This window comes from Cydia splendana, chromosome 18, assembly GCF_910591565.1.
Source record: "Cydia splendana chromosome 18, ilCydSple1.2, whole genome shotgun sequence".
In the NCBI taxonomy this organism is placed as follows: Eukaryota; Metazoa; Arthropoda; class Insecta; order Lepidoptera; family Tortricidae; genus Cydia; species Cydia splendana.
The window spans coordinates 932283-948495 of record NC_085977.1 but is presented as its reverse complement, the minus strand read 5'-3'; the positions used below and the strand labels follow the sequence as shown (position 1 = coordinate 948495).

The following is a 16213-nucleotide window of genomic DNA, read 5'->3' as shown; positions in this document are numbered from 1 at the left end:
CCCGCCCACCGAGGTAACCTCACTCTTGTAACAGGAGCTGGTGCTGCGTCACGAGGACTACCTGCGGCCGCTGTGTAGGGAGTGCGTGCGCGCGGCGCGGGCCGACGCTGCGGCGCTCGTGCCGCTGGCGCGCCGCCGCCGCACGACCCGCCCACCGAGGTAACCTCACTCTTGTAACAGGAGCTGGTGCTGCGTCACGAGGACTACCTGCGGCCGCTGTGTAGGGAGTGCGTGCGCGCGGCGCGGGCCGACGCTGCGGCGCTCGTGCCGCTGGCGCGCCGCCGCCGCACGACCCGCCCACCGAGGTAACCTCACTCTTGTAACAGGAGCTGGTGCTGCGTCACGAGGACTACCTGCGGCCGCTGTGTAGGGAGTGCGTGCGCGCGGCGCGGGCCGACGCTGCGGCGCTCGTGCCGCTGGCGCGCCGCCGCCGCACGACCCGCCCACCGAGGTAACCTCACTCTTGTAACAGGAGCTGGTGCTGCGTCACGAGGACTACCTGCGGCCGCTGTGTAGGGAGTGCGTGCGCGCGGCGCGGGCCGACGCTGCGGCGCTCGTGCCGCTGGCGCGCCGCCGCCGCACGACCCGCCCACCGAGGTAACCTCACTCTTGTAACAGGAGCTGGTGCTGCGTCACGAGGACTACCTGCGGCCGCTGTGTAGGGAGTGCGTGCGCGCGGCGCGGGCCGACGCTGCGGCGCTCGTGCCGCTGGCGCGCGCGCTCGCCGCGCCGCCGCCGCACGACCCGCCCACCGAGGTAACCTCACTCTTGTAAGAGGAGCTGGTGCTGCGTCACGAGGACTACCTGCGGCCGCTGTGTAGGGAGTGCGTGCGCGCGGCGCGGGCCGACGCTGCGGCGCTCGTGCCGCTGGCGCGCCGCCGCCGCACGACCCGCCCACCGAGGTAACCTCACTCGTGTAACAGGAGCTGGTGCTGCGTCACGAGGACTACCTGCGGCCGCTGTGTAGGGAGTGCGTGCGCGCGGCGCGGGCCGACGCTGCGGCGCTCGTGCCGCTGGCGCGCCGCCGCCGCACGACCCGCCCACCGAGGTAACCTCCCTTCACTTCTACTTCCACATGAGAACTATCTGTCCGACCACCAGAAACTATCAAACATCATGTTGCCTGTATAACACCGATAACATCGAATCCCATGCAGACGGAGCCGCGGGCGCCACTAGTTGTTTAATCCCTTAGTTTTCAAGGAACTACATTTGCCAGCCCAAATACGACCTTGATGTTTTAAATTTAAAATTGAATAACGATTGTCCTTACTAACCTTAATCGCGTTTATAGAAGAAGGACTATAACTTGTCCCTTTTCAATCCATATTATTATTCCTTCCCAGATTCGAGAGCGCGCGTTCAACTCCATCGCCGACCTTTTCTGCTGTCTGTGCCTAGTGACCGCGTCGCACAGCAAACACATCCCCGAGTACCGTCAGCAACTCTGCGTGATCCAGTGCTGCGCGCTAGGATGGTTGCTAGACACGGCGGCGGCAGTGTACCGTCCGCAGAGACACGACTTCCAGCTAGCGCTCAATAAAGTAAGTTACAAAACCAGAATATACAATTTTAAGCTATCATGCTCATTTCATATGTTAAATTTCATTATCAATCAAATCAAGAGATTTAATTATCATTAAAACAAGTGCATTAAATCTAAGACAATTTTGTGCTTCCAATTTGACAGGTAAACGAGATGGCGCTGTACAGTTCCATACATTTTGCGGTAACTCTGATTGTCAAAAGTTAACGTGTGACAATTCAGTGACCGCAAAGCGTATGGCGCAGTATTTGTTTTGGATGTCAAACTAAGAGGCACGTTTTATTATTACAATTTACCTCTCTATTACTATGGATTCTCTTTGATGTTGTTCAGTAGCATTTTAGCATTATACCCACATATTTCATATTTTCTATATTTATCTTCAAGGTGTCGGCGCGCTGCTGATCGAGACAAGATCGACTCGATTAGTCAGTAGCGAATCTAACGAGTCAATAATAATTCCCTTGTTGCCAGATAATGTTCGTGGAGCCAGCGGACACGTACAGCAAGCCAGACAACTGGCCACCGGAGTCCGAGCGAGCGCTCACATACCGACTCTGCTGCGAAACGCCCCTGCCACAGAACACCCTGCTGCGCGTCATCTTCATCGGTCTCGCCAAGGTCACACCTTGTTACTAAATAAACTAACTGTACTAAGAGCAGGACTCTTACATGACCATTAGTAGACCTTATGTCTTCCCAATAAGGTTTACAAATCGTCAGTTAACTGAATGATGGTACCTACAACTTCAGGTTGTGGTTCGCGAAGAGTTAACCCGCTATACTAATGCTTCATTCCTTCTTGCGAAGCGTTACAGCCAAGATTTGTTACAGAAGGCCAGCAGGCTATTCGTACTCTGTAACTACGCATACTACTCAATAAAAATAAAATAAATAAATAATCACGATCATTAGATTCATAAGCAAAATATAAGCCTTACTTCATGACACGACTTTCAGCTATGAAGCATAGGTACCTAAATTCCTTCAGTTATTTCGTCATGATTTTGTCTTATGACTTACTACTGGTCTGGGATAAAAAGGTAGAAATCTCTAATTCTGTCTAAACCCTTTTTATCAACGATTAACCTTTTATGACCATTCGCTTAATATGGGTATTATCATACACAGGAGATCCCAGTAGGCCCGGCCGAAACATTCGAATTAGTTGAACAACTAGTCCGTCGCGCCTGCGCCTTGCCACCGGACGACACTCCCCTACCCGTGGACAAGTTGGAACTGGCTGACTACGTGTTCCAACTATGCCAGTTCACTCCGCCCGACAACATCACTTTACCACCCGGGTAAATATACACCTTATCTCAAACACATAAGGTTTACATTCGAACTAGTTGAACAACTAGTCCGTCGCGGCTGCGCCTTGCCACCGGACGACACTCCCCTACCCGTGGACAAGTTGGAACTGGCTGACTACGTGTTCCAACTGTGCCAGTTTACCCCGCCCGACAACATCACCTTACCACCCGGGTAAATTACACCTTATCTCAAACATATAAGGTCTACATTCGAACTGGTGGAACAACTAGTCTGCCGCGCCTGCGCCCTACCACCGGACGACGCTCCCCTACCTGTGGACAAGTTGGAACTGGCCTACTACGTGTTCCAACTATGCCAGTTCACCCCGCCCGACAACATCACTATACCACCCGGGTAAATTTACACCTTATCTCAAATATATATGGTCTACATTCGAACTGGTGGAACAACTGGTCCGCCGCGCCTGCGCCCTACCACCGGACGACGCTCCCCTACCTGTGGATAAGTTGGAACTGGCCGACTACGTGTTCCAACTGTGTCAGAGTTCACCCCGCCCGACAACAACGACGGTAGGTAAGGACCCGGGAAAATATAAATAGCTAAAATAAACCTTATTGCAAAAATATAAAGGTGAACCAACCGATGTGTTATTCTACCGATTAACAGATGAGATGATAACATTTTCCAGTGGCAAATGGAGTCAAAACTGCTCGTTTCCGACAGAAACTTTATTCAAATTGTCTCGTACCTTTGAACAGAAATTGAAGTTTAGAGTTGATTTATAGTTCGTTTTTTTAGCATTAGAAATAAGGTAAACAATCTTGATTAGTATTTTAATTGAAAAACACATTTTAAAAATAAGTTACGGCAAATATGTAACATTTATGAATCTAATACGATCTTTTATATTCTTTTGCTTTCATAAGTAATAGTTATTGATTTTTAAAAAGCGTTTTTCAATTAAAAGACATGTCAAGATCGCTTACCTTCTTACAAGTTCTTTCTAATGCTAAAAAAAACGAACTATAGCTTATTCATAAAACTTAGCAAACCTTTGTCAAATTGTGCTTCTTTCTCACAAATGTTAAAAACGTAACAAACGATTATTATTGACCGAAGCGAAGCGAAGGTCTACGTTTTGACTCGGGCGTTTTGCTTTCGTATGTCCGGATGTTCTCCTCTACAGGTCGCAATTCTTAACCGATTCTCGTGAAATTTTGTAACCGAATTCTATGAACCGATAAATTTTTTTTGTCGAGCCGGTTTTTGAAAATTTTTCAAAATGGAAAAGTTGTGATAGCTCGCGCTCATACAAATAGTCGTATCGGTATCATAAGAGTGTATTCTTGTTGAGACATGTTTACAAATTAAATGTCAAAAAATTCAGAAAATTTATATCGCTGGTTTTGGAGGTATTAAGATATTTAGTTTTTACTTGAGAATGAGTAGCTAAATTTCGTCAACTTAAGTAAGAACCATCATGGCGTATTTTGCAAACGTTCGCTTTTTTGTTTGCACAGAAGGTTCGATCCCCAGTAATTATATGCTGGGATATAACTTTTTGTATTTTTTTTACACTTTTCGTATTGTTTTTTTTTTTATTTACTATATTTTCATCGTGCCCAATAAGATATGCTCGCGAGGTCTACAGCTCACAGAGCCACTAGTATTATTTAGGTTTCAAAGACATCTGTGAATAACTCACATATGTTTGCAGGTACACGGCACCCCCACTAGCGATCACGTCACTATACTGGCGAGGATGGATCCTGCTGGTGATGCTGGCGGCGCACAACCCCGGCGGGTTCGCCGAGCGCGCCGCCGCCACCTACCCCACGCTGCGGGCCCTCATCGAGACCTGCATCACCGGGTCAGTACGCTGCTGTACTGTACAGTACAGCTCCATACATTGCGTATCAAGGTTGATACGCTCTTATTTTCTTAACAATAAAGTCGCGGATGCAATACTGGCGAGGATGGATCTTGCGGCAATCCAGTTTGATCCTAAAAAACTTCACGAACATTAATCTACAGTTACAGACATATTGCGCCGTATACCGTCATCGTTTTTAGCGGTCGAACTCGGGGACAAGTTTTTTGGATTACTTATATCTAGTTACAATAAATGAAATTTTGATATGGCGAACATTGACGTAAAAATCAGTTCAAATTAATGAGATGGAAAACAGTTCGCTTTCTTTCTCACACAACTTTACTACTTACATGTTGTAATCCGAATGTATTGTTACAGTAAACCTAGCGTGGAATGGAGCAACAGTGCCGCAGAAGCGGAACGGTTAGAAGCCGAGCGAGCCGCTGTACTGCAGCTAGAGACGCACCTCGCAGCCGCCAGCAACGCCAAGCTGCCCATTACTGAACACAACTCTCGGCTGCTCAGTCAGGTATAATTCTATAGCTATAAAGACAGCCTGTCTAGGTTACTTCGGCTATTTGCATAGGATTTTGTGTTTTGGCATACTAATCTGGGGTAAAAACACCAATAACAAGTACTTAGCGCCACTTGCACCATCCCAATAACCCGGGGTTAAGCGGTTAAATCGTTAACCTAGTGTCAAATTGTACTGGTAACCATGGTAACTCCAGGTTTAACCGGTTAACCCGGCTTAGTGGGGTGGTGCAAGCGGCCCTTAGATACGAGAAACAGTAGACTCTGACTGACTTTACTAACGCCATATTCCATTTCAGCTGACGACCCTAGACCCACTCGGGCCGGCGCGCAAGCCCCCAGCTTCCATCCTCGAGAGCTTGCAGCAGACCAGCCAGGCGCTCCGCCTCGGCCGCCTGCTGTGCCGGCAGCCAGCCTTGCTGCTCGAGCTGGTGGAGCGGCACGGCACGCGCCGCGCCATGCCCTGGCTGCACCAGCTGCTGCGCCACGACCAGCTCGAGCTCAGGTACGTTCACTTAGGAGCGGTTATCCTTAACCATCTGTGAAGGTTGTCGCAGTTTGTTAGACTGTGGTCTCGACGCTGGCAGCAACGGTACGAGCGACGCGAGCGCGCCATCACTGTCGTTCAAAACATGTTCATTCACGTCTTTACATTTTGATCGAATGAATCGAGTGGCTCGGAGCGGCCAGCACGAGCGATCGGTGAGTCCGCGACCTTATGATTTGCTAGTGTGAAAAATTATTCAGCTATCACTATAATGTGTACACATCGGTAACTCGTGGCATTTAGGTAGCACTTAAAAGATTAGTGATGAGTACACATCGGTAACTCGTGGCACTTGACAGTTTCTAACAGACTAGTGATGAGTCAGTGTTCTTCCTATACGAGTCGAGAAAAAGAAACCACTAAAAAAAGGAATTAATTAAACTAATCTTTTAAGTGCTACCTAAATGCCACGAGTTACCGATGTGTAATAATGTGCCTTGATTAGAGTATACCAAGATATTTTCTACAAAACACTTTGATCGGCTAAGAAATTTGAAGTAAAAAAAAACTAGATAGGTCCTTTTTTATTTCTTCTTCAAGCTATTGTTTCAGAAAGTACAATTTAATAAGTATAGTTGGTCAAGTAGATCTCGTCAGTAGAAAAAGGCGGCAAATTTGAAAAAGGTAGGCGCGAAGGGATATCGTCTCATAGAAAATTTGAATTTCGCGCCTTTTTCTACTGACAAGATTTGCTTGACCATCTATATTTACTTTACTAATACAATAGCTATAAAAATTGTCGTATACAGACAGCAGGCATAAATCGTATTAAGTCTGCCTAAGAACGATTGTAGTAAGTAGTTAGATATAGTGTCGAAAAATTATTTTACCAAATCTAAATACATAAACGTGAAAGACCTGACTGACTGACTGACTTAAATCAACGCACAGCCCAAACCGCTGGGACTAGAAAGTCCAAATTTGGCAACTAGATTCCTTATAAGGTCTAGGTGTCCACTAAGAAAGGATTTTTCAATATTCATCCCCTAAAGGAGTGAAATGGGGGTCCAAAGTTTGTATGGGGAAACAAGATAAGTTAGACTATTTTATTCCAAATTTCACAGGAGTATTTCTAAAGATAAATGAGTAACCACGTGTTTCAGGTTTTTTGAAAATTGAACCCCTAAGAAGGGGAAAAGTCCCCAATAGGGTTGATATCTCAAAATATCAATATGGGTATCGTTTTCATAGTATTTTGATCCGCTAATAACAAAAATGGCATCAAAATTAAAATAAACGTAGCCGAAGTGAACAATCATCCCCCTGGTGGGGGTGCAATGGGGTTGAAATTTCAAAATATCAATATGGGTATCATTTCCATGGTTTTGTGGGACGCTAATTACAAAAATGGAATCAAAATTAAAATATAACGTAGCCGACGTGAACTATGGCCCCTGGTGGGGAATGCTAATTACGAAGATATCATAGACGGTTGTAACATACACGCTGATTTACAGCCACACGTGATCCAGACTTTTGAGAATTCAATCCCTTAAAGTAAATTTTTTGAGCTACAAAATTATAAGATTACAAATACCTTCTAATAATTGAACAGTACACAAACATCGTTTTTAAAATAATTATCATCTTAAACGGTTTGTTTACATTCAAAATACCTAAAACCATTAAAGTACATAGATTATTAAAAAAAACTCTCCTGCGCGTGCGAAGCCGCGGGCAAAAGCTAGTAAAACATAATTTCATTGTGTAATATTTTTATTCAAATGCAAATAATCACTTCAAATACCACCAAACTTTTCAAGTTCCTTAAAATAAAAATAAAAATATTTGGAGTTGAATTAACGAGTGCCTACTTTACAGGGATCATGCATTCATGAACATGAATAATCAGTTTTTATTTGATAGGTAATATGATAATACAGAAAAAGCCATGCGAATACAAATAATGTTTTATTTATAACAATACAATATTAAATACATACTTACATATTACAAACAAGTAAAATTGTAGACATTGTATCACAAAATAATACAGTGACTATAATAGAGGTAGCAGAGATATGTGAACTAAAACTCCGATTAAGTACCGCAATTATAAACAGGTATATTATCATAGCATTTCCTTCATTAACTATACTTTCCTCTTAAATGATCCCCGGTTACACTCTGTAAAATAGTGGCAGGCAGGTCCCAATTATAAATCGATCTCATCCACAAGACTGGTGACCGACTTCCGCCGGCGCCAGTACTCTTTCCACGCCTCTCTGTGCACTTTCATCGACAAAAAGAACACCACTACAGCAATGATGTTCAACAACGTAAAGATACATATAGAATTGATCACCACGTAGTTATCTTTATACACTATCTCTGCCACAACAACCGGCAAAAACGTCGAAACTCCCGAAGTTATACACGCTGCCGTACAAATAATAATCTTATGACAAACATCCTTCTTATATCCGCACAGCTAAACTTATGAATGTATACAAAACTCGCACATACACTGAAGCATTCACCATTAAAGACAAAATCAAAACGATACATGTGAAAGTTTCAACGTTTTCCGAATCAATTTTCAAAGGAATCGAGACAGAAAATAGCACAGCCACTTCTATCACGGGCATAAACCAACAGTACAGATTCACTAACAAATATCTCCGTTGAAAAGTACTTTTGAACACTTTCACAATGTCCACGTAAAACATAACAGTTGCCACCAGGAACCATTGGCACATTACTATCCTAGAAAGTACGAAGAAGAATATAATCACCATGCAATGTGTCTCTGTCCTCGGATATACGTTACTAACGACGAAATAACTCGTCATAGTGATCGCACACACGACGAACACGTTCAAAAATACGTAGTTCTGGAACTTTCTCCATCTTGGTATCAGAATCCAGGATACGACGCCAAAAGCACAGCTAACGATGCACAGTAAAACGCATAAAATGAATAAACTTAGCGCTATCACATATAGGTATTCAAACGCGGTAAACGGTCGTGTCAAATCGACTAGGAAAATTGTATTATTTCCTGTTGCTGTTGTATTTTGGGACATTCTAGTATATTTCCTTATTAGTGGTGTAGGTCAAACTTTTCGCTTCTCTTGTTTCACTCTTACATAAATCTCCTTGTAATGTTAAGACTTGACTCGAAGTACTTATAATGACGAAGCACGGATACAGGCTAACATCATAATGTAAAGCTTTATGATCTGTACTGTACTAAACCCTAAGATGTTAAAACAGTGACACATTTAACTGGCCTATATTCTACCTTATACCCTTTTAATAAGGGTTAGGAATGGTTTATTATGTCACCTGAGGTTTTATCCTGAACGCGGCTTTTTTCTGAAATGGAATAATGAATTAAAGTTCCAATAGTTATTAATGTCTTAAGTTGGCACTCATAAAGCACGTTTTCTTCTAACATTTAATACTAGTTGTGACCTTGTAGTTTCAAAGCACTTAGCATAATTTATAAACCAGAGCACAGAGTCATAGGGAAATATTTCGTGAATAATACTTTGAAGGTATAATTTTAATTGACCATTGGTATACCGCATGTGTTTATGAAAAGTATGAAAAAAATGTAGGGTATGAAAACTTAATAAAAGAATTATACAGGGTGGAAAGGCACGACGATCCTTCCCGGAAGTATTAGGTCGTTTAAGTGATACAGAGACTATTCGTAATGGTAAGAATCGTTAATTGAGTAAAAAATAAAAATTGCAAAAATACTACTTTTTAACTGTGGTGATAACCCTATAGCATGTGCACATGACGGCTAGATTAAGGATCTCCGTCGGGAAAGCTCGGGACTTTTCACTTTTTTCCGATCGTTGACAGTATCGCAATGATGTATGAATGACGCATAAATGTCAAATAAATCAAATGCATGCAAAAATATTACAAACAATTTTATTACTTTCTTAGATAATTACTTTTTTCCAATATTTAATACTATCTTCTTTTCACATACGGTGTTCAAATGTACCTCCGTGTATTACAACGCCGCCGCAGCCCGTACCCGAGTATGTCGATGCACATGCGATATAGTGTATGCTCTTCGTCATTTATCCTCCGCAGAAAGCACCAATTAGCCTTTGTCTCATTTCGTCCGCAGTTTCACATTCCGTTTGGTTTGGTACACCATATCTTTTACACAGCCCCACAAATTTAAATAGCCACGAGCATCTAACATTTTTATTTGAAGAATATGACATTCAATAAGTATAGTTCAATGAAAATTTAATTTCAAACATCAGACGTCTTGTCTATTTCCTACCACGCAAGAAGGTTTGTTAGTTTGGTATTGAAGAAGTATTTATTCTTGATTTATTCTTAGTATTTCATTTTTGCAAGTTCATTTGGTGCAACTAACACAACCTACTTGTTATTTTTAATTATTTTAGATAGTTTCCAATAGGGAATATTACGCAAAACTCTGCTTAGAGGGCGTCACTCGCATACTCACAGGCCCTACCGCTAAAACACGAAAATCGAAAATTCGGTTTCTGCCTCTCTATCACTCTTGCTTATTCGATCGATAGAGAGGCAGATAACGAAATTTCGATTTTCGGGTTTCGCGGTTAGGCCACCTGTAAACAAACCGCCTTGATGCATCAATGTCATAGTGAAAACTTGTCAAAAAACTGTTTAAGGCCTAGTATGTATAAGTTACTCTATGCTTTTACTCTATGTTGAGTACTGCACTCTGGCGGCAGAACATTGCAGTAATATTCCCTATTATTCGAAAATAATTTTGTGAAACGTGTTAAGAAACTAAAACCTTTTTATCAGTCAAGGAAACCAGAGATATTTATAAGACGATTGCGTACTTTTGAGTGGTTGTCAATGTCACCATTTGAACTGTCGTTGTAAACAATGTTGTGGTTAGTATTATTAATATTAAGGAATAACATAACTATTTCATTCAAGTATTGAACAAGTGGAACCACTAAGAAAGCGAAAATCCTGCAATGATTCTTACCGTGCTGTAAGCAGACCTAAAAATGGTTAGATGGCAACAAATAAGCATAATTTCCTGTCGAATACTGATTGTTTACAAGTAAGTTCATTGACCCTGTCACCTGTTAGGGTTAGAACAAAGTAGTTTTTTGCGTGGATGTTTAAAAGGTCATAATTTAGAAACGGTTGCCCATATTAACATAGTTTCTATGGAGAAAATATAGAGCTTAGGCTAAACTATCTCCCATTTCCGGAAAGGATCGTCGTGCCTTTCCACCCTGTATACTTAATATCCTTCAGTGTAACGTTTAATTCAGAAAAGTAATTGTTAAGAAGTGTCACTAAAGTTCTTATTGCTGCAAGCAAAGACGCAGTTAAATGACAATTAAATTCTCTTAGAAGTCACTGTAACAAAATGTTTTCACAATGTTTGCACATTTCACCGGTGTAGGTATTCATACCACGCGTCGCGATGATTTTGCAGCGACAAAAAGAACAATATGACTCCAATCATATTCACTACGCCTACTCCGTACACAACATTTTTCACCAGCAAGCTCTTTGTGAACAAATCCAATATTGTCATAGGAATATAGGAGGCAAAAATCGATGCGGTAAAAGATAACATAATCTTTTCACAATGTCTTTTCGATCCACCGTCACGTATTGCTCGATATATTAGATTGTAAAAAACTGTCCCGTACATAATTCCACTAGCAAGTAAATATAAACAAGTGATGTATTCCACTTGATGTATTTTAAATTTGTAGTAGTATACTATGCTGAACATTATAGCTGCCTCCACACCTGGTGCTATCCATACGAAGATATTCGTGACTAAATATCTTTTCCTGAATGGGATTTTGCATATTTTCACAAAGTCTGTACATAATATAACTGCAGCTGCCAGCAACCAGTGGCTCATCGATATTTGTAACCACGCTCGCACCATTTGAGCGACGATAAAGCGTTTGTCATTATCAAAAAATGCAAAGTGATTCAGACATTTGATATTTTCACTTAAGTACGTGGATATGGACAATAGCGCAATCAGGGTAATCCCGTTGAGGAGCGCATAGTTCTGAAACTTTCTCCACTTCTTAAGTCTTCTCCACGAGATGATACCAAATAATATACTGAGTATGGCAACATAAACGCCATAGGCGAGGAGTCCCAAGACTGTCCAGTAAGCCAAATATGACAATTTATATAAAGAATTTTCAGAGTATGGGAACAATTTAAAGTTACATACAAAATGAAACTGAATGTCTGCCAATTCACTATCGTCTTCTAAACTCATATTTTCCTTTCACTGTTGAACTATAGAACCAAACTATTCGCGACATAGGTGGGCTATTTATCATTCGTTCCTCAACAGCGAAATCACAACACAACTTTTATTTTTTCTTGTTGGATTTTACACTAACACTTTTAGTTCAAGTCTGTATGGCCTCTCCCTCAGAACGAAAATAGAACACGCACAATAAGTACTTTACACACAATAAATTTAGTTGCGAGAGGCTATCGCGAACGAGTGACTCACACGAATAATCAGTCTATCCCTCGAATAATGCAAGAGCGAAATAGTTGGACACATACGATCCTTGAATTTCGACGGTGGTGGTAGTCTCCCGGTTGGTGGACACGCGAGCACACGCGAAGCTCATTTTAATTATGTACTTACACTAATATGTCTCAAGGGCAACTGTGAATGTCATAATTAGTTTGCAGGCTAAAATGTCGTATGTACAATTTGTTTAGATATGTAATGTAGGTAGGTTATGAAATTGGTATGACGAAAATGGGTGAAATAGGGTCACGATTTACTGTAATGTCAAATTTATACAATAAACTTTTTGAAAAATGCGAATTGTAGAGGAGAACAATCAGGCTGCGAAAACATTTTTTCCCGAGTTAAACGGAGTCGCTTAGCTCGCGCTTGGCGCTCGCTCGGTCACATATAAGTTTATTTAATAATGCTTGCTTATATATATAACGTATTATATCCTTTTTTTATCGAAACCGGGACTTTTTTTCCGACCACTTTATGTAACCACATTTATAAGTCCTTGTAATTGAATTGCATTTAGTCTAGGGATTCCCTTTTGCAAAGGAAGCGTTGAACGACGCCTACTGAATATTCAATGAGACTGACATGAAGTTTTGAGTCAATATCTATTTACAAGACAAATTTAAGTTGAGGAAACGTATTTGCAAAAGCCAACTCTGAGCACAGCTCTATTTAAAATATATTATAAAACCCCCCGCCAAAATTGTAGTTATAACTGCGATGTCTAAGAACCATCACTGCACTGAACTGTACCCTCACCATGAGTTTTACGCGGCCCTAAACGCTAGCGACTGTGTCAACTCAAATGCAGTGCATTTCGCTTGCACCAATGTCAGTACGAGGGACATGCATTGTTTACGACGAAATAAATCATTTTGCATGTGGGTTAGTTTACGCAGTCGCTATGCGAATGTCAGTGTCAAACTCATGGTAAAGGATACTGGTGTATTACGTAACCTTTACCAAAAATTAAAAGTATTTAAAACCAATCACGTCGTTTTGGAGGAAAACGGGAACACACAAACAAAGCTTCTCCCCTTAAATTAATACAGTTGCATTGCAGTGCAAATGCACCACGATTGTAGGGGGGTAAAAATATGATGTAACGCCAAAATGAATAAACAACAAATGAATAATTATTCAAACAAATTATAATCCATTTATTTACAAGTGTTTACAAACTTTTTGAGTTTTTGCAGTCTTTACTTTTTTTAATACCTAACCTAACATGCTTAGTCTAATCATTGTCTATGATGACTGCCGAAAAGAGGAGTAAGTACATATTTATATCTAAACTTACTGGTCATTAACATTTTTGTATTATATTATTTGTAAAAACATCAATAATTTAACCTAATAGAACATTTACATTTTATTACTTATTTATATTTATTAAATACTTTTCCCTAAACTGAAATAAATGTCATATACGTACTAAGAAAGAGTGACCAAGGCCTCCAGTGCCCCAGGCTGGAATCGAACCTGCGTCCTCTGCTCTGCTATCGTGGCAGGTGCCCGTGCCATTCGGCCACCGGGCCACAGCGGCATAGGTCGAATTTTTCCAAGTATATGCACTTCTTACTGAAGGCTTATGGCGCCCCCTGGCCACCCCTAAGGTAGAACAGTATGGTTCGACCTTCTAACTGGATCATCTCAGGTGATACTTTTTCCTAGTTAGTAGTTACTAATGCAAAGGAAAATCGACGAATTAAGTAGGGCTGATTTAGATGATACGAGAACTTGCATGCGAGTTTCATACCATTGCGGGTTTTGATTGGTCGGTTGAATTGGACGTAATCAACAGCCCGCAATGTAACTAAAATCGCATGCGAGTTCGCGCGCCGTCTAAATCAGCCCTTAGAACCCTTAGAGAACTTAAAACATAGTCAAACCGTGTTGGCTAACGTATCCATGCTCCGCGCTTTCCGCCGCTGCAGGTGGTTACGCCACGCCTTCCGATGGCTTCGCATGGACAAGAAGAACCCCAGCACACCGAACAGGCTCAGCAAACTCACTATTATACAAATATGCCGCACCGTGATGTTCTGCGTGAAGTCTATCGCCAACAACATCGGCGGGTAGAACGATATCGCCGACGTTATACAAGCGGCCGTTGAAAAAGTTATATTCTGACACACATTCTTACGTGAACCTTTGTCACGTTTCGCTAAAGTTATCAAGGTGTATAACACCCTCAAATACAAAACCGTATTTATCGCTTTATAGAAACAAGTTATACCAAAAGATATGTATCCTACGTGACGAACTTTTAAATTACCTAACCATACTGTTAAGAATAGTACGGATACTTCTAATAAAGTCCCTACCCACGTGAATAAGTTTGTAATCAGATATCTATGTCGGATCCGATTGTTAAACACTTTTACGATGTCCATGTAAAACATCACAGTGGCGACCAAAAGCCAGTGGCTCATCGCTATGCGAGATAGCACAAACGCTACTTGAACTAAAATCTTACACGTGGGCAGTTTAAAGTACGTGATATCAAACACTTCACCATTATTTAAATGAGCATAGAAAAACGTCCGGTTTAATGTATAGTTCATTAATAAAGTGACGATACTCATTATAATCACATTCAGAAACACATAGTTCTTAAATTGTCTCCATCGGGTGATTAGGATCCATGAGGTGACACCGAATATAACACTCCCTGTAGCTACCACTATGTTGGTGGTGAAGACACTGAACATTATCCAATACACGTACGGAAACATTTCATCCGGGTGGATCCTGGGTCCGGGCCACAAGTCGAACTCACATCCGTAGATATCATCGTGAATCTTTTTGGGATCGACGAAAACTTTCCAAGAATGGTTCATCTTCATAATCCCACAATGTGATCCGAGCTCGTACTTTATAACATAACAAGCATTAGGTATTGGTTTTCCTCAACTTCAGATGTCATGATATAACTTCCTTTCCAACGTCAACCTCAAGAAATTTCCTTTTCAAGTGTCATCTGTACTTCAGTCCAGTTTTCAGTCTCGTCACGTTTAACCGGCTCGTAGAACATTTTTCCCTGCCACGCTTACACCATTTTCTAATTTATTGAAAAATATCTTGAAATATAACGGACTAACAGGGTACATGCAGGACAACTAGCCACAATAAGTGCATGGCTGCAACAACAATATTTATCTTTACCTCCTGTGTAGCTTGCACAAGTATTTCCCCATTTTTGCTCGGTAAACCCTTTCTGTCTAGCCTATACCGAGGGAGACGCACTGAGCATAAAGCCAGAAGACATACTAGCCATGTAGGTAAAGATTATTTAAATAACAACTAGCCTGAGTCAATAAGGAAAATATTTTACATTGCATGAGGATGCAGTGATTGATTGAAATGGACATAGTTTATATGCTGTATTGTCTGTTAACTTTCCTAGTTAAATTCATTAGTAAACAAAACTAATGAGACAAACGCTTTCGTGAAATATTAGTACCGTCGAAGTAAAAGGCCATATTTTTATAATTTCTTATATAGGTTGCCGGTTGCCGCTGAGCAATCGCGTCCCGTTACGACTTGACGAACGTCATTTAATTACCTTGTGATGACGCAGTTTAACTGACCTGCTATTGTTTGTTTTGTTAAAGTGAACGGAGTAGGCTTTTTGTAACCATCATCATCTTTATTTAAATGTTGACTACACTAAACTACGCGCTAACGTCGAGCCTTTTGTTTTTATTCACCTAGTCATATGAAAAATCATAAGTTTGTTTTCATTTACCACCTTATAATAGTGTTGGCTCAGAAAATGTATCTACTTATTTTATCTCATTATTGTTTCTACGGTGTCATCACTCCTTAAAGTCAGTTATGTTCATTTTCCTTCGACCGGGAGACATCTCATCGGTATCGTGTTTAAAATTGGTGCCATGACCAGGATTCTAGTGGCGAGCGTCA

The 16213-nt window shown here is 41.4% G+C and overlaps 1 protein-coding gene across 1 annotated transcript in view; it reads left to right on the top strand.

Annotated features, from left to right (window-relative positions):
- LOC134799675 (uncharacterized) overlaps positions 1-16213 on the top strand; it is a 70769-nt gene that overhangs the window by 15980 nt on the left and 38576 nt on the right. The window contains 10 exon segments of the mRNA XM_063772114.1: positions 35-159; positions 327-465; positions 619-756; positions 1347-1544; positions 2021-2167; positions 2678-2827; positions 2829-3034; positions 4542-4694; positions 5076-5226; positions 5531-5736. Coding sequence (XP_063628184.1) covers positions 35-159; positions 327-465; positions 619-756; positions 1347-1544; positions 2021-2167; positions 2678-2827; positions 2829-3034; positions 4542-4694; positions 5076-5226; positions 5531-5736 — 1613 coding nt within the window.